Source organism: Cariama cristata, unplaced genomic scaffold (genome assembly GCF_000690535.1).
Source record: "Cariama cristata isolate BGI_N322 unplaced genomic scaffold, ASM69053v1 scaffold363, whole genome shotgun sequence".
In the NCBI taxonomy this organism is placed as follows: domain Eukaryota; kingdom Metazoa; phylum Chordata; class Aves; order Cariamiformes; family Cariamidae; genus Cariama; species Cariama cristata.
The window spans coordinates 90,341-113,395 of record NW_009607570.1 but is presented as its reverse complement, the minus strand read 5'-3'; the positions used below and the strand labels follow the sequence as shown (position 1 = coordinate 113,395).

At 35.5% G+C, this 23,055-nt stretch overlaps 1 protein-coding gene across 1 annotated transcript in view; it reads right to left on the bottom strand.

Annotated features, from left to right (window-relative positions):
- Positions 1–200: 200 nt before the first annotated feature.
- The window catches only part of KIF6 (kinesin family member 6), a gene marked incomplete at both ends in the record, with an annotated part of 112,417 nt that continues 89,562 nt past the window's right edge, over positions 201–23,055 (bottom strand). Inside the window, one exon of the mRNA XM_009696759.1 lies at positions 201–303. Within this exon, the coding sequence (XP_009695061.1) occupies positions 201–303 (103 nt within the window). The remainder of the gene's footprint in view (positions 304–23,055) is intronic.

The following is a 23,055-nucleotide window of genomic DNA, read 5'->3' as shown; positions in this document are numbered from 1 at the left end:
CACATTCTATCCAGACTTTTATTCTGTCACCACTCAGTGCCTTCTGAATATGAAATATCCCCAGTAAGAAAAGGCAAAGTTTCTGTACCAAGTTCTCAATAAAAGCCTGGGATGTCTGGTGTAAAATTACGCATCCCTACCCAGACTCACAATGAACACTCAGATGCCTGCCTCCAGCTGTATCTTGCTGTGACACTCACCTCTGTTTTAGCAGCTCTTTATTGTTCTCAATGGTTATATTGTCACCATGGTCCCGCTTGAAAACTTCAAAAGCTTCCTGACATCCAAGTGACATCTTTCCTCCTGCCCCAAGGGAAAAAAAAGGGAACTACCTCAGAATCATCAAAAGACAGCCATTTTGCATTTATTTAACCCCTATTTAGACAAATATAGCAAGCCAGCCCAGGGGTCTTAAAGCACCCAGAGGACTAAGTTCAGTGTTCCACCAACAGGAAAGCATTTTTGACAAAAGGTTTCTATTATCTGACAAATTAATTTCACTTCACTTCTCTAAACTCTGAATGTTTGAGCTGCATAATTTCTCAAGACAGCTTAAAATGTTCATACGTAAAACAAACTCTAAAAATTTAAAATATGTGAAGTATTCCTAAGAGTGAGTCAGAGGTATTTTCACAACAGCAAACTGCGATTTGCTTCTGTATTTCTTTCATCCCTGTTGCATAATGGCACCTAAACATACCTTAAATCTTTTCAGTATTCTTGGAAGAAAAAAATTGAGGCTTCTTTTAATTATGTATTAGTGAATGTTTTTCATCCCCTTTTAAGTGAAGCAGGTATTCTCCCTACAAAAATGGTTGGTTTCCTGCCTTTTACATTTTCAACATGGTGTTTGTTTCCTTTTGTGCACCAGAAAGTCAAGATCTACTTGGCCTTCAAAACTTCTTAAAAATCAACATGGAAAAGTATTACTGTCTGTATTATTTCTCATTTCTCATTGCTAACTGATCTGCAGGTCCAAGTGAAAAATCATGCATCTGTATTATCATTAACAAAAAAATTCAAAGGCTTAAGGAGAATGAAAGATTACACCAGCATCTGTGTTATCATGAGTACATGTGTGTCAATAAATAAGCAAGGAGAGAGGATGAGACTTGCACTTAAATATATTGCAGTAATGAAGATAGTTCAGGAGCAGAAAGGGGAGGAAACTCACACTCAAACTGTGTGAAAAATGCAAAATAACTCCACCTCTAATTCAACCTCATAGTTGCAACTTAAACCTGAAAATGATATTCCTTAAATTGGAATTTGATTCTCCTTAGTTTTTTTTTCCTCTGGACTCTTTCTTTTATCCTACTCACAAGCCTGCCTTCCTGCTTCAGAGCTATCGAGACCCCCAAATCCATTGTGCACAAGAGCCATAAAGTTTCCTGGGAGTTCTGCTGGAAAGAGTTTTCTGTACGTTTTATGCCAATGGACCAGCATTACCAATAACATATGTAAGCATGTATGCCAATTATTTTCTGGGCTACCTGCTTTGCAATTTTGTTGTAAGTAGGGATGATACATTAACAAAACAAATCTAAACAGGTTGGGATATGCAATATTGGGATGCTACACCTTACTGAGGTCTAGCTCCGTAAGCTGCATTTGGTAGTCACTCCATATACGTTCTGTTGTCCCCCATCATATTTATAATATCAGGATTATTCCCCACTGCATTCAGTGAGATTTCCGTGGTGTAAGATACTGTTTAGAGTAAAGGCTGGTAACAAAACTAGCACTCCGGGTTCAATAATCAGTAAAAGTTAAAAAAACTTCATTCAAAATATAGTAGAAAAATTTGCCCTCTGTTTCAGTGAAAAGAATCAGCACATCTGTTGCTAATTTAAAAATTTTGAGTTGAAAATAGAACCACCAGGAATGTTTGAATGGCAAAGCATGCAGAAATGCTCCACCCTTTTTGAATAAGAAAATCAAAGAAAGATACAGTGCAGTTTTTACTGCTGTGTGATCCAAAGGAGCAAGAGGATTTAGGAAAATATATTTTTCTGTCATGATGACCTGAGAATATAATGTTCATGTTTCATGCTTGCCTTGAAGAAAAACAGGCAGCTTTGCAAGCAGAATTTTATAGCGCATTCATCCTACCACTAGCACTAATTTTAATATGCAGCCTGAATTGACCCTCTAGAATTGCTTTTGTTGCAGAAAAAGTTTGTATTAAGTGCAGAAAGCCTGGAGGAAACTCATGGCTGAGCCTAAAATAAGCAATGAAATGCCCTGACTCATACGTAACACTGCAATGTAAAGTATTTAACCCTTCTGGCAATGTGCTGCCTTTGAGAGTAGAAGTAAAAACAATCGAAGTAAGTTTGGAAAACAAAACTATTACAGTGATTATTGCTTCTGCCTGGCAGAAATGCATCAACCAAAATTAAAGGTAGTCTGATAATCATTTTCCAGTGCTACATTAAGAGGCAGCAGGTTTGTACAGTCAAACAAAGCACGCAAAAGTAGATCCCCAGAACTCTTGGGAAGGGGAAATTTTCTGGTTTATACAGTCCATTTCAAGAAAATACAGAAATATACGAAGTAGTAAACAATCACATTCTGAAAATGGTATCTGAGGAAGTCCTAAAAAAGGACCATTAAGATTGTACCTCAGCACAATATGAGCATAAAACAGCTACAGAAGAGCGTTGCAGCCTGTGAGTAACGACAGAGACGTTTAGAATGACAATGAGGGAATATAGCAATGTTAATACTAGTAAAAGACTGCAAGAAACATTGGAAGCTTGATGGAGTGGTTGTGTTTTCAATCTGCTCAGTAATGAAGATTATTCATTCTCCACGACTGACATTGCATCTTCAATCATGCTGTTTACATTTCCTTAAATAATCAATAATTTCATAAAGTAGCTTCATCTTCTTTCAAATGGCCTCCAAGTGCAAAGGTGCACTAACATTATTGCCATGCTGTTTCTCCTGGGCCTAATCCAAACAAATAAGCTATATATTCTTTTAAAACAAGGTCCTATTGAATTTCTGTTTTTCTCTAGCTTCAAATTGAAACCTATGAATAGCAATATATACATGATAAGAACAAATGCAGAATTGAGAGAAGAAACCATTGACGATAACACATTTTTGGCAAGGTAGCAAAACAGTTCAGCTAAAACTGTTAGACTTGTAGAAAACAATTTCTTTTACTCTTAAAGGCCAAACAATTTCTCCTCTCCTTTAATATCGTGGCATAGTGTTACAAAATAAATATTTGAAAACTCTTATCTAAGGAAGAATCATCATATCCTACAGAATGAGAAACAGGAAACACATGTCATCAAGTCATTACAATGTGAACTGGAATAATCATTACCATAAAAATAGTTCAGATCGGAAAAAGCATAAAATTTTCTTGCTATTACATTCATGAAACTGCAGTTGACAGGGTTGCATTAAAAAGTGATAGATTTTGTATCATCTTAATCTTAATTATACCTTTCCTGTTGGTTGTGTAAATTGGCTTTAGTATTCAAATACTCCCAAATATGCCCAACTCACAATGTGAAATTTACAGCAAACCCATAATTATTTACAGCAAATTCAAACAGCTGAACTTTTGGGAAAATTCAGATTTGATCCACATCCTGAATTTGAATGTTTAAGAATGGTCTCATTGAACATTTGATTTCAGTCTGTACTCCTATCCAGTGCACTCCACCAATTTTCACATTAAACAAAAAGCTGCAGTTCAATAAGCTGCTCTCATAAACTGTGCAAACTACAGCTGCCCCACTGAACCTGGGTGAGTCAGAAAGCAGAATGACAATGACGGCTCACAAACTCTGAACTACAGCAACAACTTCTGAAATGACCAAGAAACAGAGTGCTTGCTGTAGTATTGATAATGGACTAAATTCTTGAAATCAGTAATAATTCAAAAAACACTGAGGAAAAATGTAATAAGGCTTTTGGATGTGGCTGCTTTACTTTTTGAGATGACATGAAAAAATCAAAGCGATTTAAAGACTCAGTTGTACACCTACAGCAGGTAGAAGCCTGCATACCAGCAAAGCCCCTGGCAGACATTATGCACCCTATTCTATCAGCTAATTTAAAGATCATTTATTCTATGCTGTTACATTTACAAGTGCCATTTACAGCCATCCTAAACAACTGTTTAGTGCCTCACAAACTTTAGTTAGGAAAATAAGTTAAAGGAACATGTGAGGCGTAGTGTGGCACTGGATGCTCAACTGTCAGCAGAGAAATTATAGAGCGGAATGCTATTTTTAAGTTAAATAGTATCCACTGGGATTACTCAAGGACTATATCTGAGTAGGTAAGAGCAATTAAGTGTATAAACTTAGACCTTATTTTGTTGCCACAAGGGACCAAACATTGTTGTACATATTTAAATGACCATACAGATTTTTAAATGTATCCAATACCCACAAATCCTATTGCAGCTTGCTTTAGTGATCCCAGTTTATAAATACTGGACAATTTTTGAGGACTTTATTTTCGTGCTTTTTCATAAAGATTTCAAGAGTGCTGAAACTGGAAATAGCACTTCCAGAGCGCTGAGTCTGGCCACCTTCTTCTCTCTCTGGATTGTCTGTTGAAAAAGGGTTTATTGCTCAGAGGGAGCATACCTTCATAAAGTTTAATGCATGAAACCCATGGAAAACATTTTCATTGCTCTTCAGTTAAGTCCGGAAAAAAATCCGCCAAACAATAGCATGAAATTGATATCTTCTCTGTCAGAAAGCAGAATCACAGTGTCTCCTCACAGCCCCACCTTGTAACCAGATTTTGGTCCTGGTATGAGAGCTCCAAGGGGATTCCAGCAGCCTTCATGCCAGAGGCTGCCAGTTTAACCTGCAAAAAGAATTGGAAACAACTCTCCAGGAGTGAAGAATTAAGGTTGCAAGTTGAGCTGTTCTGAGGGAGGAACATTAAGACTGTTAACAAAAGCAAACTCTTGGGAATAGCTGTTCAGACCATGTATTATGATGAGAAAGGCATCTGTCCACATATCTGCCCACATATCTGTTTTGCAGAAACTACATTTTGTCAGTAAAAGACATTGTCTTTCCATTCCTATTAAGGGCTCTATTGGACAAGAATTGTCAACTCTTCCACTGAAATCAATAGGAGCAAAAAGTCTCCTTGGCTCATGGAAAGCTCTCATTCAAGTGAGGGTTGTCTGAAGAATTTCAGGATGGCAGCTACTGTGAACTGCGAGTCTTCATGCTTACAAAGACTGCCAACCTGTTTGTGCTATTCTGTATTTCCACTTATTATCAAATATGAACAAAGGAACTGTGGACACTTCCAAATGAAACTAAAGACAAATTGTTCAGTAAGTCTTAGTTATAGAACTAAGGTATTAGAAGTGTTTGCATGTAAGCATAATTTGTCACATCTTTACCAGGATCCCTCAAGATATCATAGCCATGTGTTCAGAATGGAAAAAAGTAGATGTAACAGAGCTTGGGAATAACGAATCAACAAAGAACAAATACTTAAAAATGGGAAAACAAACCCCAAAACAGTATACAACAAATACTTCCCCACTGTAAAGATCAGCTAAATTATTAATGAAAAGCATACGTATTACATATGGCTAACTTCATTAGCCTGCATTTCAAAAATGGGAAAGACATAGAACAAGGTTGCTCACAGCACCCCTGCAGTTGAACTGCAAAACACAGCCTTTGGGAAAGTCAAAGGCCTCAAAGGAAAATCAGAATATTCAAACTCAATGAACTAAACAAAACATTGGCATAATTTAATTTCTCTGTCTCTGGAGTTTCTTTGTTTATTTACAGGAGAGGAAGAGGGTAAAAGGAACAGTTTCTTGAGATTATGAGCATGTTTATTGTGGTACTGAACATTGATCTAGGCAGGTCGGACTGCACTCCGCAAGTGAAAACTTCTACTGTGCAAACCCTTCAGTTAATTGGTGCATGGGTCATTTACCTAGGCATCATTTTATCCACACAAAACTAATTGATCGACAAGACAAACTATTCCATATATGTTGAAATAACTTATGAACAGAAAAGAAATCATCATTAAACTAAACACTGCAAATGCCTAACAGCAAAGAACAAACTTGTACAGGAGTATGTTGGACACAAATCAAAGACAAGTACCATTTCTACTGCAATGTGTATTGTTAGAGGATATGTGATCACTAAAAATGAGATTGCTTTAAGATTACTGAAATAAAAGAACAAAAATGAAATGTTACATACAACAGCAACTTTGTAAAAGTCAATTTTTATAAAGTTAACTGGAATGCTTCCAAAAAACCCCCCAACCAACCACTTACAAGAATCCCATTAGGAGTTGGTTTTTACATTAATTAATATTCCTCTGCAGGAGTACTAAGGCAAATATTGAACTATTTCAAAAACAAAGGTTAAATGAAGTATAAACTTAATTTAAGACAAAATGAAATTTACTCTTTTAAGATTGTCCAAGACCACAGAACAACAATTAAAAATTCCAAATGGGATATGATAGCTGAATTTAATCATGTTGACTTTCTTCAGTTTCATTATTTTAAGAAATCTCAGGTAACAGTACAGGTAAGAAAAATATTTTTCATATTAACCCAGCTGTATGTTTTTAATAGCTCTACTTTTGCAACAAAAGCCATTTGACCTTTAATGCCTAATGATAGTCAGAAATGCAATTTTAGGCTTCTTACTGACATGTGGTAAGTCTGATAGCAGATTGAATCTTAGAGTGATCTCAATGTAAAAAGATTGAAACTATTGAAATCTCTTTCCCCCATTTTCCTCTTCTGGAACATTACTATACTAGTTTGTCTACCTGTCAAACATTGCAAAGCACAATGCTAGTGAGAATTACAGGATAAAATAAAACTATTAATAGCAACTTAATATACCATAATCACCTTCACCTGATAGAGCACATATTTTCCCAGGATGTGTTAGACTCAGTTAACAGGGCCGTTTTGATCTGATTCTGTTTCTGTTAGCTATGGATTCTAATAATTTCTCAGATTACATGGCATGGCTTCAAGATGCTGTAGAATATCTGCATTGGCATTAATGACTTACAGTGTGCCTACTTTTATGTTACCGTTATGCTTTTATGTTTTCTTAAAAGAGCCAATGGGCAGCAGAGTTATCGAATTCAAAGTGGGTGCAGAGGAGCCGAGGGCACAGTTAGAACCTACTTAGCATGAAGAGAATGTTTGCAGATATCAGCTGTGAGGAATGAAGTAGTGTATCTATTGATACAACAAAGTTTTTCTTATGTTCTGATACTAATGTTATTGCAGAAACATTTTACACTTCATGTATGACAGCTTATACGTCTCAAAAGAGAAAAAAATAATTTTCAGCTACTATTTGCAGCCATTTACTTCTTTAAAGCCGCCTGTGAGATCATATTTGATTATATAATAGATACACACATTGAAAGTCCTTAATTAGTAGGTACAAAGAGAGAGCCTGAAATGAAGCATGGTAGGCTTGGCAGAAGCTCAGCGGGTGGATACAAAGGAAAATATGAAGTTAAACCCACAAGAACTTTAGGAGACCCACCCAATGGTGCTGCCACTTCTAAATAAGTAAGATTCACTTTTGCTTATGCCGGAATCACACATTTTGGATAACTTCTCATAAACCAGGACATATATCTTACACTGCATTGTGCAGTTTACATTAAACACTGGATGTTAGAAGTAGACTGTGCATTTCCCGCTCTTTATAGGAGCCTAAATCTGTTCCTTTCAACAGCTGATGCAGCTGTAAAAAATTTAATAAATATAAGAAAGGGCCAATACATTAGGTACTTGAGTCACCTACCAACTTTAAATTAGACTACTGTGCTTGAGATGAAAATTTCAGTTAAAAGTGAGTAACAGCAAATTAAATGTATATGTTTTGATATCCTTCATGTATTTGCCATGTTGCAGGAGCAACATTTGCCACTTCTGTTTTAGACCTGATAAAGGGCTTTTATGTTCAAAAACTTGTCTGCCTTTTTCAACTAGACCAACAGGTTTAAAAAAGATGACAGAATACTCTCAACAAAATATGTCTCATTTACATGTTCTATGCTGTTTTGAGTGATAGATACAGTATTTAAATTCTCCTGTTCCATATATCTTGCTCAGTTTTAGAAAAATCACTCTGAATGGTGAGATCACAATATTTTAAGAGCTCTACCAAATGACAACCTACATCAGTGGAGTCATGACAACTTGGACAAAATGCAAGCGAAGTTTTTTGTTAGGGACATCTGTAGAGATCTGCGTGTATTTTTGGTGCCTGGAGAATCATCTCCACCACCAATCTTGCTGGTAACACCATAAACCACAAAAGAGGCATATTTCATTTTCAGAGCAGTTTAGCAGAGGAAAAAGGACTTGTTATAAACATCAATCTGGTTTTGGAAACTTACTGTACTTTTAATTTCATATTACTTTTTCACTTTATTCTTTATTAAGATACTGAGGTTTTCTGAAGTAGAAGTCTGTATGCACTACATCTTACGTAGGTAAGAAAAAAATGTCTATAGTGGGTACATGGTCAATTAGTACCAGCTTGGGGCTATCTTAATATTTCAGGCTATAAACTACAGGATTGCAGAGCAGGAACTCCAGCACCAAAAGAATGGGGTATGCTGAGGTAGAGAGTTGAGAGAAGAAACCATGAGATACATACACTCCATGGTAAGCTATCTCTTCTCACCAGTCAACAACCTAGATTAACTAATTTTAAAATTTGCTATTTATTTATACTCAAGATGAATGAGCTTTACTGATCTTGTTGCTTATTCCTTTTGGTAGCTCAAAATTAGCAATTAAGAAACGAGTGAAACTTCTTTGTAAAAGAATGAACTTTGATTCTTGAAAGAAGTTGTTGAAGCTTTATTGGAGTTTGGCTCTGAGAATGACACGGTAGCCTGCTGTGTACTAATGTTACTAACTATCAAAAATAAAGTAATAGATCATTTGCATCCCCAGTAATCTCATTTTATAGGGAGAAGCAAAGAATGAGATATCTTCCCTTTGTTTTTACTAAAATTCTTTTGCCTGTCAAGACTGAAGCAATTGGTTGTTTCCAGTGGCAGTGGATATTCATGTTAATTTTATGTGAGCTGTATATTACACATATATGTACTGATCTTATGTCGATGTTTAACTTTTGCATTCTTGTACTGAGTTACATAAAGTGCAGCATGGAAAAAATAGTTTAATGTCAAAGACAACAAGAAGGGCTTCTATAAGTACATAGGTGAGAAAAGGAAGGTGAGGGAAAGTGCGGGCCCCCTGCTACACGAGGTGGGAGATCTAGTTACACAGGACATGGAAAAGGCTGAGGTATCAAATGCCTTCTTTGCCTCAGTCTTTACTAGCAAGACCAGCTTTCAGTTATCCCAGGTCTCAGAGACAAGGGGGAAAGTCTGTATTAAGGAAAACATACCCTTCATGGAAGAGGATCAGGTCAGGGAATACTTAAGCAAATGGGACATATGTAAGTTGATGAGCCCTGATGCGAAGCACCCACGAGTGCTGAGGGAATTGGATGATGTTATTGTGAGGGCATTCTTGATAATCTTTGATCAACCAAGGTGACTGGGAGAAGCGTCCAAAGACTGAAGTAAACATCACTCCTATCTTTAAGAAGGGCAAGGAGGACTCGGGGAACTGCAGGCCAGTCAGTGTCACCTCAATCTCTGGGAAGGTGATGAAGTAACTAATCCTGGAAACCATTTCCAGGCACATGAACGACAAGAAAACCATCAGAAATAGTCAGCACGTCTTCATCAAGGGCAAGTGGCACTCTGCCAAGCATCCCAATAAATCAAATAGAATAAGATCAGTGTAACAATCAAGAAACAGTAATCAAATCTTCAGTATCCTCTCCAAGACAACAGCAAGTTAAGCCCTAAAATTTTCACACCCACAGGCTAATTTCTACCTGCAAGATCATTTCTTTCCTACCTTACAATTCGTTTTAGAATTTATAACACAACAAATTTTAATTTCTCACTCTCTGCTTAGAAAGCTGATTCCAAATTTCCCATCTATGATGGTTACAAATGTAATTTATTGTCTCACAGTATTCAGCAGCACTTCACATCAATTTGATATTTTGTAATCAATACTATCATTTTCCACATATAATTTCTCTCTGCTTGATATTTACTCCAAATAGTTTCATAACTACATTTCCCTGCAACTTTCATTAAAGGTAAAGGTTTAACTTCCTATTCTAAAATAACATACCCATTTTCTTAAAAAGGCTCTTTTCAGTTATTGACTCAGTTTGATTTCTTTCTTTAATCCAAGGTGCTTAGATGTAAACACAACATTCTAAATGAGATCTTACCCACCCATGACTTGTTAATTGAGCTAATAAGCAACAGCTTTTTCATTAGATGTTAAACTCTTGACTTTGCAGTTGGTCCTATTTGATTTAATCTCATTTTGCCTACTGTAATCCACAAAATCATGTATTCCTTCCTGCAGAATGATCCTTTTGGAGGTCTGTACCACCAAAAAACCCACCAAAGCAAACCAAACCAAAAAACCTCAAAACCCTGTATTATTTATCATAACTTTTTAATACGTAAAAATATCCTTGCTACGTGGAAACTCCAACCATGGACATACATCACACTTCATTTTGTCCTTGCTGAAGAATTTTGCTTTTGTGATTTCATGGAAGAAAAGGTTCTGAGAAAACTTTCCAGCCATTCAAAGAATCATAGAGTGGTTTGGGTTGGAAGGGACCTTAAAGATAATCTAGTTCCAACCCCCCTGTCACCTCCACTCCTCTGCCACACTGGCTAGCAGAATTGAGTACTCCCTAAGTGATTTCAGTCAAAATTTATCAGCGTATTTTAGATAGCAATTCTTTGCGAAGCTAGTAAAGTCCAGATAGGTGGATAGGACAGTTATGAACAGTCAGGGACAGTAACCTCAGTTGGAAGAGGAGATGTATCTATAATAACCTCAAGGAAGACTGGTGAGAAGGAGCCATGTGTTAGATGTAAGTGGGACTGCATGGTAGAGACATAAACTCCAGCTGTATGCTTCTTTTGCCATTTTTCCAATAGAGCTCAGGCTCAAGAAATTCTAAGATAGATCTGTGGCTTTCTTTTCTTAATAGTTTACAGACAACTTTCAAAAGTTGCATATTAATAAAAACACAATCAGAGTCTACTCATATATCAACCTATGCAGAGAAACAATCATGTATACTGAATGGAAACACTGCTTTCATCACCAAAAATATAACTGACAACAAACACTATGACAGCTAAGCCCATGCAAGGTGATTTTTCTTTCTGGTTATAGATTAATAAGACATTAATTAATTATTGTTACCAAATATCTACTTACATGTGTTCGCAATGTGACAATAGATTTCCTACCATCTCACTGTATTCACTGATATTCCTCTTTAGTTACTTTAGGTATGACTGTACTTCTTCTCTGGCAATTTCACAACAACAGAGATTAAAAATCATCATTGTAAAGCCACAGGACAACTGCAGAAGGTTAACTATACGGAAGTATTCTTTTCTTAGTGTTGATATATAAGAAACTGAATACTCAAAATGTGTAACTTCCTGTCTCAGTGCAGTTCAAATACTGAGCTAATGAAAAATAAGCAACCCAACACCTAAATATTTGTGCATGTTTGAATGAAGAAGGATGAAAGGAAGTTGGGCTAAAGTGTTATCAGGATCAATGAAAGTTAGTATTACATCCCCTAATCCTATGTATCTCCTAAATGCATCTAAAAATTTGTGTGTGATAAATTTGGGACTTCCTATGTAGATGGACAAATTTGTAAACACAAGGTGATACAAGCAAAAACCTAATTGCTTATCTCAAGACTAAAAGTAATACGTGGTAACAATTATGTTTCTGTGCTGTCTCTAGTTTAGATTGCTTGAAGAAAATAAAAAATGCTGGAGAATTTTCATTAATATTCCAGAAATATTTCTGGAATTCAAGCAAATATTCTTGTTTATTCCTCCTGGTACAGGCACTCCTCACAGAAGATTGAGAAACATTTGGAAAAAAACAACAAATAGGATTCTACCAACCCATCTGATTTAGAAGCAATACTTAACACTCTCTACATTTTAAATTGAAGATGTAATTTGAAACAGGAATGTTAAGTTCCCCAAGTAGCACTATCACTTGATGAGCTTGGAAACTTAGTTTTAACTCAGCATTACTGCAATTTCTGTCTGTCATTTTCCCAAAATTCACTGCAATGCATTTTGAAGTGCATCATTAGAAAAAAAGATAAAAGAATTTTTACACAAAACTAATATTTCCAATATTATTGTGAAAGTATCTACTCAAATATATAGGCATCTCTAGGTTTTAAATTAAGAAAACTGAATGTGAGAGCTCCCCACTGACAGTCACGTCGTTTTCAAACATCTAAAAATGGATTACTCTTTACTCCATAGTGTGTCTAGCCCTTTGCAGCCAGATCTCAAAGCCTCTTCCCTTCAACCGAGGGATTCACCTGGACCTTTTCCTATTTGCACATCCATTTTTGGGGCATGGTACATGCACTGTAGGATGATGAATAAGGAACAACTTTTATGTTTAGCCACAGTACTGCTCCCAGAACCAAGAAGGAACAAAAAGGGGAACAAAAGAGGAACATATTCATTAAAAATTAATTCTCCACCTGACAACCTCAGGCCACATACCTCAGGCACACAACACGCTGGAAGCAGCACAAGGATAACACTGGCAGTGAACAGTGCTTAAGATACTGTTGCTGCAAAAATTTGGAGTGAGGGGTTTTTGTTAAATATATCTTAATGTATTTTAATAAAGAACTACTACTTAATGATAAGAAACATTTATATTTTGAGCTTACAGTCTAAAATCTATGAGCACTGTAAAATTACTGGACAATTAATTGCCACTCTCCTGTACTCTGTAGGTGAAATCCCACCATGGATATTGGGCCATTGAAATTATTAAGATGATACGTTATTTGAGGGCAGGTCCGCTGCAGAGAATGAATTTCTCTGTCTCACCAAAGGGAGAACGAATAGGCAGAGACAGCTAAGAGCTCATAATTGCTGCTAAGTCAGCCAAAAGATCTGTGCTATTCACATTATATTCTGTCCTCGGAGAAAACATTCAAAATAATCACATCAGGGTTTACAAATACAATTTTGAAACAAAAGTGTACTTAGTAACTTCAAATTTAATCCCTGAAACCTCACCATGCTAAAATTAATTCAACTTTTTGATGAAGTTTCCATCTTAAATTGTCCCTAGAGGGAGGAAGTACCTTCTACCCTGTAGTTATGGGTTGGTGTAGTCTATCCCATTAACAGTAAGTCCTGCTGCCACAACAATAAATATCCACATTCAGCAAAATAATCATTCCTTGCCTTTATGTGCAGCAACCATTCCCCATGAAATACAAGTCAGAGAGCAATTTGATACTGCAGTGTGGTAAAATACAGCCCAGGATTTGGCAACATCTATTTGTTTATAGTAATTCACAGAATATTTGTCTTTCAGAAACCTATCAGTGCATCTTTACCAATTTCTTGACCATTTCTCTTTTTGTCTTATTGGAGGATGATTATTTATAGAAATATATATTATCTTTTAAATTCCATGAGCCTATGAAAGTTTATAGTGGTTACAGCTCACTTACTATTAGATGAGTATCTACACTACATGATTACACATTTTTTCTGCCATCCTCAACACCGATGATTGAAAGCAAATTAATTTAGAAGCTAAATTCCTGATCCTGCATATAAACACTCACTGGCATTTTTTTTCGCCCTAGTACATTCATAGAAATCAGAGAGACAGCTAACATATGTACACACACACATGGATAAGCATGGAGATGCAAAATCATTCTCCCTCCTAACAATGTACAAGTGCAAAAAAAAATCTCTAGTATTAGAAGGCAACCTTCATTATTTAAAATACAAATTATTTTTCTTCTATAAAATGTGTATACAACTGTACAATAACATGCAACACATTTCACATCACTTAAAAATGTGTCCGCTCCTACCAATTTATTGTCAGCTTTAGCTATTCTGACTATAGTCTCCACAGCACATAAAAAGAGAAAAGGAAAACTGTAATTATTCTTATGATACCTAATACATGTCTATTGTATTGAAACTGAGAATAAAAAAAAGTTAAGTAATCTGCATTTTTCTGCATCTTAATTACTGTCTTTTGTTTCTGTGATTTGAAAAACTCTCAGTTTAATCAAAACTGATTACTTTCTTGTCCCAGTGATATTAATGGCAAAACTGATTGCTCACAGAGGCAGGACTCCCCTATTGTCTCTCAGACTCATCATACGACAGAGGTTTTCTGGTAAAAATTCAGTGGTTTCAGGAGCTATATCAGGGAACTTCATTAAAAAAAAAAAAGTCATGTCATGTAAACTATTTGAGTGAAATTCCATTTCATATTGGTAAGCACAATTCCCACTGTGAAAAGTTACTTCTTTCAATTCCTTTTTAATCAAAATTTGTAACCAGCTGAACTGTATGATTAATGTGCAGCAAAGGATCAGAAGATAATCTTTGCACCAACAACCTCTGTAGCTCTAAATCTGCTTTTGTCAAGACACAGAATTAAGAGTGTCTTTGCCCCTTGGAGATCTGTTGAAATAAGTGACTATCACTAGAAACATAGAATAATTCTTCCTGAATGCCAAGTACACTATGTTTATTTGATGGCTTTAAACTGCTTGTTTTCCTTAAGATCAAAATGGGACAATATATTATGGAAATTCCTTGTCATACAAGCTTACTTCAATATCAAAGTGCTGTATCTTAGAGTCATGAGCTCTTTTATTAGGCTTTACTTAATTAAATAAACCCACTGAAAATCAAAAGGATGTCTGCCTGGAACTCTGCCTTTTTCTTCTAGTATTCCCTATGTAAAGTTGTTTTAATGCTCCTGATACAAAACTGAGACATTCTCCTTCTGTTTCCAAACACTGGTCATTATTCAAACTGATGCCACTATCTCTCTGTATACTTCAAGATTAAAGGAAATTTCTGAAATATTTAGAATTATTTATCCCCAGAGCTGAAGCTGGATGTAAATGGCATAAATAAAGAGAGATCAAACTGGGGAGGTATTGCAGATTCATAATAAAAAATACAATCATTTTAACACTCAGAACTTTCCCAGCTCACTGTGAGTGCTTTACTGTGCTTTCTTTCACGGAGCAAGCAGAGATGGCTTTGCATGAAATAGACTTGTATGAACCTTACTCTTAGAGTTTATAATAAATATCAAACACTATTAACAGAAATGCTCACTCATGCTTGCATAGAATTTTAAGTAGCCAACATAACCTAGATTTTCAGCAAAGCTTCCCAGACAAATTAGTTATCAATAAAGAGAAGTAATTTCAAGAACTGTGTTGCAACAGTTACGCTGACTGAAAGTGAAAAGTCAAGACTTCCAAGGTTTTATATTGGTTTCTGCTTCTAACTCACTGTCTTAGTTTCACAAATCATTTTATCTGCTCCTCAATGTTAGAAAACCAAGATTTTGCACTTACAGATGGCCTTTGAACATGAAATATCAACGTGATCAAGAAAGATAAGCCAAGTTAATTTATTTTACAGTTGAGGAAACTGGTTCAGAGAGATGAGGTCACTTGTATAAGTTCACAAACTTAGTAAATAATAAAGACTGAAATAAAACCCAGATGCCCTGCAACTCAGTCTGGGATCTTATTCAATGCAACATGTTGCCTCTATAATGCAATAGAAAGCTCAATTGTTTGATTAATAATTTAAATCCACATAGCATGCAAACAATAGTGAACATGAAGGAAAAATATGACAAACCACAAAAATAAGATTCCAAGCCAGCTAACAATCTCCATCAGACAATATACTTTATCACAAATATTCAGTGAAAAATCAGAAACACACAAAGGCAAACATTAACAGAAGCTCATACATTATTCAGGAAATATTCTTATTAAGAAGACATTTCATTTTTTTAGAGGTAAAGACTGACACAAGTTGTCAGTGGGCACAACTGCAAGCAAGACAGCTGTCTGAAGTTTCTCTGCATAAGTAATGAAAAAGTGAACATTACAAAACAAAACAATAGATGATTATGTGAACAATAAAATATTGAAAGCAGTATGAAAAACAAAAAGGGACAGGCAAAGCTTCCATCTGAAAACAAATTTACAGCAGCTGCCATTTATGACATAGCAAGCACAACCTTTGTCATTTGGGAAAGGTATACAAAATGTTTGCTTATCTTTACTGATGCTTTAATTATTGCACTGGACTACTTCCAAAATATTTTTTTCTTGTCTCTTCATCCACTAAAAAAACCTTTAATGACTTGAAAAAGGTTCTACATAAATCAACAGTTATTTTAAGGTGTTTCATATACTGTCTTTCCACTAGTACCCAATTAAATCTATTATTAAATCTATTATTAAAAGATATATTCTGATTTCTCCATTATCTGTGAACTTTATAGCATTTTTTCTGACACAAAGATTTCTTCTGTCATAAGTATTTACTTTTATCTCTAGGATTTTGCAAAATTGTTTATAAGAAAATGGTAATTTTTTCAAGATTCCCATCTGATGCATCACAGTGTTACTCATTGCTACTACATTTTTCAATGCACTGTTTTCCCTATTAGCAATCCTGAAATAGTCCTCATTTGCAATAATCCTTTAAAAAAAATTGATAGAAAACAGCTTTTGAACTACTGTTTTTCAAGCATCTGAAAAATATCTATGATTTGACCGTAACATTAAGAGATGAAGGCTGTGCTTATACTATAGGCAGCTATCCAGCACTGTGAGGAAGGTTGCAGGCACTGTTATCGAAATATTCAGGATAGTAATCTTAAGAGAATAGAAAAAAATGAGAAGAAAAAAAAAAAAGTGTGATTCAAACCCAGCAAGTTAGACTAGAAAACGATGAATTTGCAATAGCATAAAAAATAGCACCCGACCAGCCAGATAAAATTATCATATTTTTAGCAGAGTATGTTTACTTTTACAACACGTCTGCTTTTTAACTGAAAATTATACCTGACAACATCTACTCTCTTTCCATTTTTCTGTTTTTTATGGCAGTAAATAGAAGCATTACTAAACCTCAGGTTGCTAACAGGCCGCTATAACCTGTGTGGTCATACAGCACATTCTCTCAACTACTTTATGGCTGCCTTGCCAATAAACACTAAACGCTGTCTCCTTTTTTCCAGACATAAAATGGACCACTGCAAAATGGACCCTAGTAAAGATAATAGTTTCAGCAATTACGTACAGTTACGCTCAACAGATTTTTAATGTTCTTTTTATTATGTAAAGGAATTATCAATTTGAAAAAATAAATTATATGACATTGTTGTGACTATATCTAGAAAAAATGAAGTTTGATAACGTGAGCAAACTTTTGTGACTATATTTAGAAAAAATGAAGTTTGACAATGCAGGCAAACTTCTTTTCAGAGGCTTTTAGGGGTGATCTTTCCTCTACTCCTTAACATCCCTCTTTACACTTTCTTTCCTAAAGTCCACATTTTGCAAAAAAGCAGATTCCAGGAAATGAAGTTACTTGTTTGGATACAACTGCCAAAGCCACTTCCTGTACGCACTTGGCAGAAATGCTTGGGTAAAAAAAGCCTTATGACATTTTTCAATCCAACCAAGATGGGCATTCCATTCAGCCACACAAAAACTCAATTTAGTCCCAGAACTGTATGCTAGTGTTATATATTTGACTGCTCAAAGTATTACAGTCCAGTAATAATAAACTGAATTTTACATTTGTCAGGAAAAATAGCATCAAACAGGTTCCAAACAATTCCAAACAACAAACACACCGACTACATCCATGACCTGATATTATTCCATTTTTGGTATTTTGCTATTTTTCCTCTCTTCTCTCTGTGCTCCCTCGCACGTGAATGCACTGCAAAGAGTAACTTATGAAAAGTCTGCAAAGAGACCATTGATTGGAATATGGCATAACATAGTAATTGTTATATTTGGCATTGACACTATTTATGCCTCATTCAGTAGCAGATAGAAAAGGACAATTTTATGAGAAAGTGTCTATAAGAAACACCTGGGCTGCTGTAACAGAAAAGCATCAAATACATGATACTCATCAGATGAGCTGAACAGGCTGTCAATGACTGAACTATATTTTGCTGGACTTTGTTAACAGGTGTTTCTGCAGGCCTTGCCCCACACAATCTCTATTATGACAAAGTTAGGTCTTCGACTGTAACAACACAATTTTTCTAAACCAAGTGATTAAAAATACCTATAAAGGAAAAAGTAATCTGCTATTAATCTGGTTGCTTTGACTCTAGACCAACCTCTTTATCTTAAAGACTAAAAAAATTGCCCAAGGATTCACAATTAGATATCCAGCAGATTAAAATTGTAACTCTTCTTCCTACAGCACCTCTAATTTAATGAAGCTCCATTAAATCTAAAACATGACCCAGCTCAGGCCCTGGTTTTTGAGCCTTCAGGTTTCTCTTGGTAGTAACAGCTAAATTAAGGAGACAAGCAGTCACTTTCCAGCTACTGTTTTTGTTTTATTGTACGTGTCGTCTGAAAACACGTATCACTGACTTTTCTCTCTAGTCATTTTCCATTCAGTAATTCTCTTGGGTTCACTTTTCATTCCCTAGGAACTCAGATCTTGCTTCCCTCCAGCCTACAGACTCTCTCATTCCTCATCTGCTTCCCAGCTTCATGAGGAAGACATCCTCAGCCACAAATTTCCTTGCCCTTTTTCACTCCTTTTATAAAAAATAACTACAAGCCATCCATGCCCTTCCTTTTTTACCCCTTCCACATCAATTTTCTCCTCCCACAGCTTAGATATAGTCAAGTGTGAGGCACCAAAAGTATTGTAATATCAATTGCTGCCACTGTCTATTCCTACTACAGTTCCCTGGCAGCCACAATGTTACAGAATCATAGAATCGTTATAGTTCGAAGAGACCACAAAGATCATCAAGTACAACCTTAAACCTTATTTTCACAAGAAAGACAAAAAATAGTATTCAGAAACACATTTGCTATTTGTAACCAGCACATGGTCTTTTAATGTATTCCACCAAACAGATCAAACAGATTCCTGACATTTGAATAAAGAAAGTCCAGAAACAGCATGAGAGAAAAGAAGGCCTATCGACTTTTTCACTTTTGCCGTTTTTTTAAGTCTCTCTCCACTGCTTTAGACATTATCACAGACATTTAAAACCCAGCATTAAAGTTAATTTACTCAAAAGACCGAGGCAAGATGAAATTTACCCAAATTTTTTTCACCTAAATATAAATGAAATTATTTAATATTAAAAACTACAGCTAACAATTTCACTCAGGAATATAGAAACATGCATCTTCTCTCATGGTTGGCACCTTTTAATCTACTCCTTCCTTCTAAAATGTGGAGAAAAGTAGACTTGGAACAGTGTCGAAAGCTAGTACTGGAAAGCTCTGGGCACCTCATGAGGAGGCCAACAGAGAACACAGTTCTGAAACAATGGCCCAACCACAGATCTTCCCTGTTTGTGACAGATGCAACTTCTAGCAGTGTTTCTTAAGGAGGCAGGTCTCAAATGACCAACATTTCCAGGCCAGGGGCTTCATTTCAGAAGGAATGCTGTAGAATTGTGCCATCACATATATGCAGAGACCACTTCTATTTAACAGACAAGCAGCTACTTTTTACATCAGATTTAGTTTCAAAACAGTTTGAAGTTGTAGCTCTATACAGGGTACACTGCAGGAATCAAACCTAGGGCAACAAACGCATGGAAGAGTGTAGCACAATACTTTATTTGAAATAAGCTCTATTTATTCCGTGCTTGTCAGTCATAGATTAAAACATGCTTATTTATAGTACGTACTCAAATGAGATTGGCGTCTAAAAAGCTACAAAGTTGTATTACAAACTACAGGCAAATTTCCTCTTCAAGAGTAGTGCTGTAAGCTCTGACTAGTTCTTCCCATTGTTCCCATAATGCTGCATAATAGTTACCTGGATTGAAGTGGATATGTTAATCCTCATTTAAATCCCAATCTCAAAGAAGCATGTGTCAAAATTCTAACCAAAATCAAACAGGTCACATTCCAATATAGAGTCCTAACTGAAATCTATAGGTATTCAGAAAGTTCAGAAAGCCATATCAGTGCTTTTTTACTCTGAAAAAGACCTTAAGTTTTATATCCAGCTTTGTTTAACCTTGAATTCACTCGAAGACATACCTAAGAACAACACATGAGAGCAACCTGCAACGATTCATGAGGGAAGTTAGGCATGGGAAAGAGATCGTTTTGACTTAACCTTGCCTTTTAAGACAGTATTAAAATCAGATATATACATACTCTATAGGATGTCAAGATATCAGTCTCACTTCTGCAGTGAGAGTTGTTAAAGCCAAAGATTTAATAATATTGAACTACTGATGTGATAAAACAGACTCTCTATCTTTGTATTCTCTATATTGAGACATAAATATGGAGAAACTGGTTTGATTTCTGTTGAGGAGTAAGCAAAGGAGAGACAGTGCCTTCCTAAAGGCATCTGCAAATATATATTATTAATATTAAAGAAGTTAATCTCTCCATTCAGATTTTTGGGAAAGTTTTTTGTTAGTTCCATCATAATAAACTGATGTTCTTAAAGGCTTTTATCTCTAGGTAATAGAAAGCCTAAAATGGCAGCAGAAAGTAATAGTTACAATGTAATAGGAATAATAAAATAAATTGCAGAAGGTTTCAAACGTGGCACCCAATATTAACAGCATCAGATTTTCAGATTACTTTTCTATGTTAGTTTTACCTAGAAGTTCTTCTGAACTTCAGAACATAGTTTTTGAGATGATCATTATTTGAAGGAATGATAGAATTACAATAAACATTAAGAAACTAAGATGGTAACAGTAAGCAAATTCAGCAACATGAAGATGCAGCAGAATTTCAAGGGCCAGGAGATGACCAAATAGAAAAGGCTTGAGATTATCACACTCAAGACACAATAAAGTAAAAGAGTGAGAATACTGATTATAGAAAATTATTGGAAACTAGATTGATGATTAGGAAACTAGAAAAGAGAGTAAAAGATGAAATTTAGTTTTATTTGATTGCGGGTCTAGCAAAAGTATGCTGAAAATCAGGTAGGGGGCTTATATTAGGAGTAGGACTATTTGCGCAAGTATTTGGCATAGCGTCATTAACAACAACAACAACAAAATCTTTCAACAAATGTTTTGCTCAACAGTCACCAAATGACTCACTCACAGAAATCATATTATCAGGAAAAACTGAAAAACAGGAAAACAGAAAAGGGGGAGAAGATTAATCATAAGCACTGCAGTACAATACAGAAGTATACAGTTTAGAACTTTGTCATGACTAGCTTCCACCATTCATTGTATCAGAGTCAGATATCAGTGGTTTGAAGAACTGGAATTCCTGCTAAATGCTTATCAATGTTAAATAGTTTATTTAGCCACACCGTGTCTGCTACACACAAGTGGCCATAATTACCTACATCTCAAGGATCTTTGATACACAAGTTTAAAAAGAACCGCTTCAGTTCTTTGTATAACTCTGTGTAATCAGTCCAACTTTCAAATTTGCCTTAACTTACGGAAGTCTTAGACCAGATCCTACCTGCCTCTAGGAATAAAAAGGTTAAAGATTGTTTTCAATCTAGCTTGGTAGATGGTTACAGTAGAACATCTCAGCCAGAGATATGTAAGACCAGCCCTGCAATGAAAATCAGTAGGAGCGTCTACCTGACCTAGAAGTAAAACCTACCAAACTTACTGCATAACATCACGGAAAACCAAATATCACTTCAGCTCTAATTGTATAGCTCATTTCCAATAATTTTTTTATTTTTTTCTTTCACACAAAAGTCAATAATAGTCCAAATTTTCTCAAATTAATCTAAATACTACATAACTCCCTGCTAACAGAATGTTATTCTTTTAAATCTATGTTTCTGAACTTACAACTGTGGCTGAAAACAAACAAAACAAAGGCACAGTTACTAAACATATGTTCCAGAGTTAAAATTGAAAGAGACAAAAAGAAAGATATATGCGAGATAAGTGAATTGTACAATTTTGATTTTTTTCAGCAAAAGCATCCAAAACTTGAGAGCCCATTCTCACTGAGGCCAAAAGTCATAGCTCCACCAACTTCAATTGAAAAATTGTACAACAGAAGCACAAAACTGACCTGAAACATCTGTATGAAACTTATCTTAACCTGTTAAACGTATTGCAAATATCAGGAAAAAGTAGGGATTTGTGGGATATTTCCAATAATTTCTAGTTTGGTTTTCTATTCAAATATGCTGAGACTAGTCTCTCAGGACAATATATGTTTCTGTTAGGAACAGGATGTGAAAAGACATTTTTTAGACTGAAACAAAAGTGAAATAGAACTCTAGGCTATTTAGCAGAATTAGCAGCATCTGCATGGAAATATCTAAAGATGAAGCTAATAGGAAGAGCTTCTAGTCTTTTGTGTTACCCATATGCATACATAACGTGTATGTAGTGCTTCTGTTAAAAGGCACTGTAGTCTCTTGGGACTGAGGTTCATAACAATAACAATATGGAAGAAGTTTTACAGATGCGCATTTGCCAAACCTAACAGTCAATATATAAAGGAATTTAATCGTCCTTCAAGTACGCAGAAACTTTCAGAAGCATATTGTACTTCTGAAATATCAAGAGTTGAAGAGCTTCAGTCACAAAACCCAAAAACATCTTTAAGGAGTTAGTCTTAAGGATCCAATAGCATTTTTAGGCAGCCAAAATATGGCTAATGAATCAGGAAGCCAAAAAGATTTGAAATAGCAGAGAACTTCCAGGGAACACTAGGTTATATTTCAGCAGACTAATCTGGATAAGAGAACAGTAAACTAGCATAAAAATACTGGAAAGTTTCCCCATCTAAACAGATTCAAGAGGAAAGCAGCAAAAACTGCCAAAAGCGTCTTTAGCAAGCTTCCAAACATACGTTT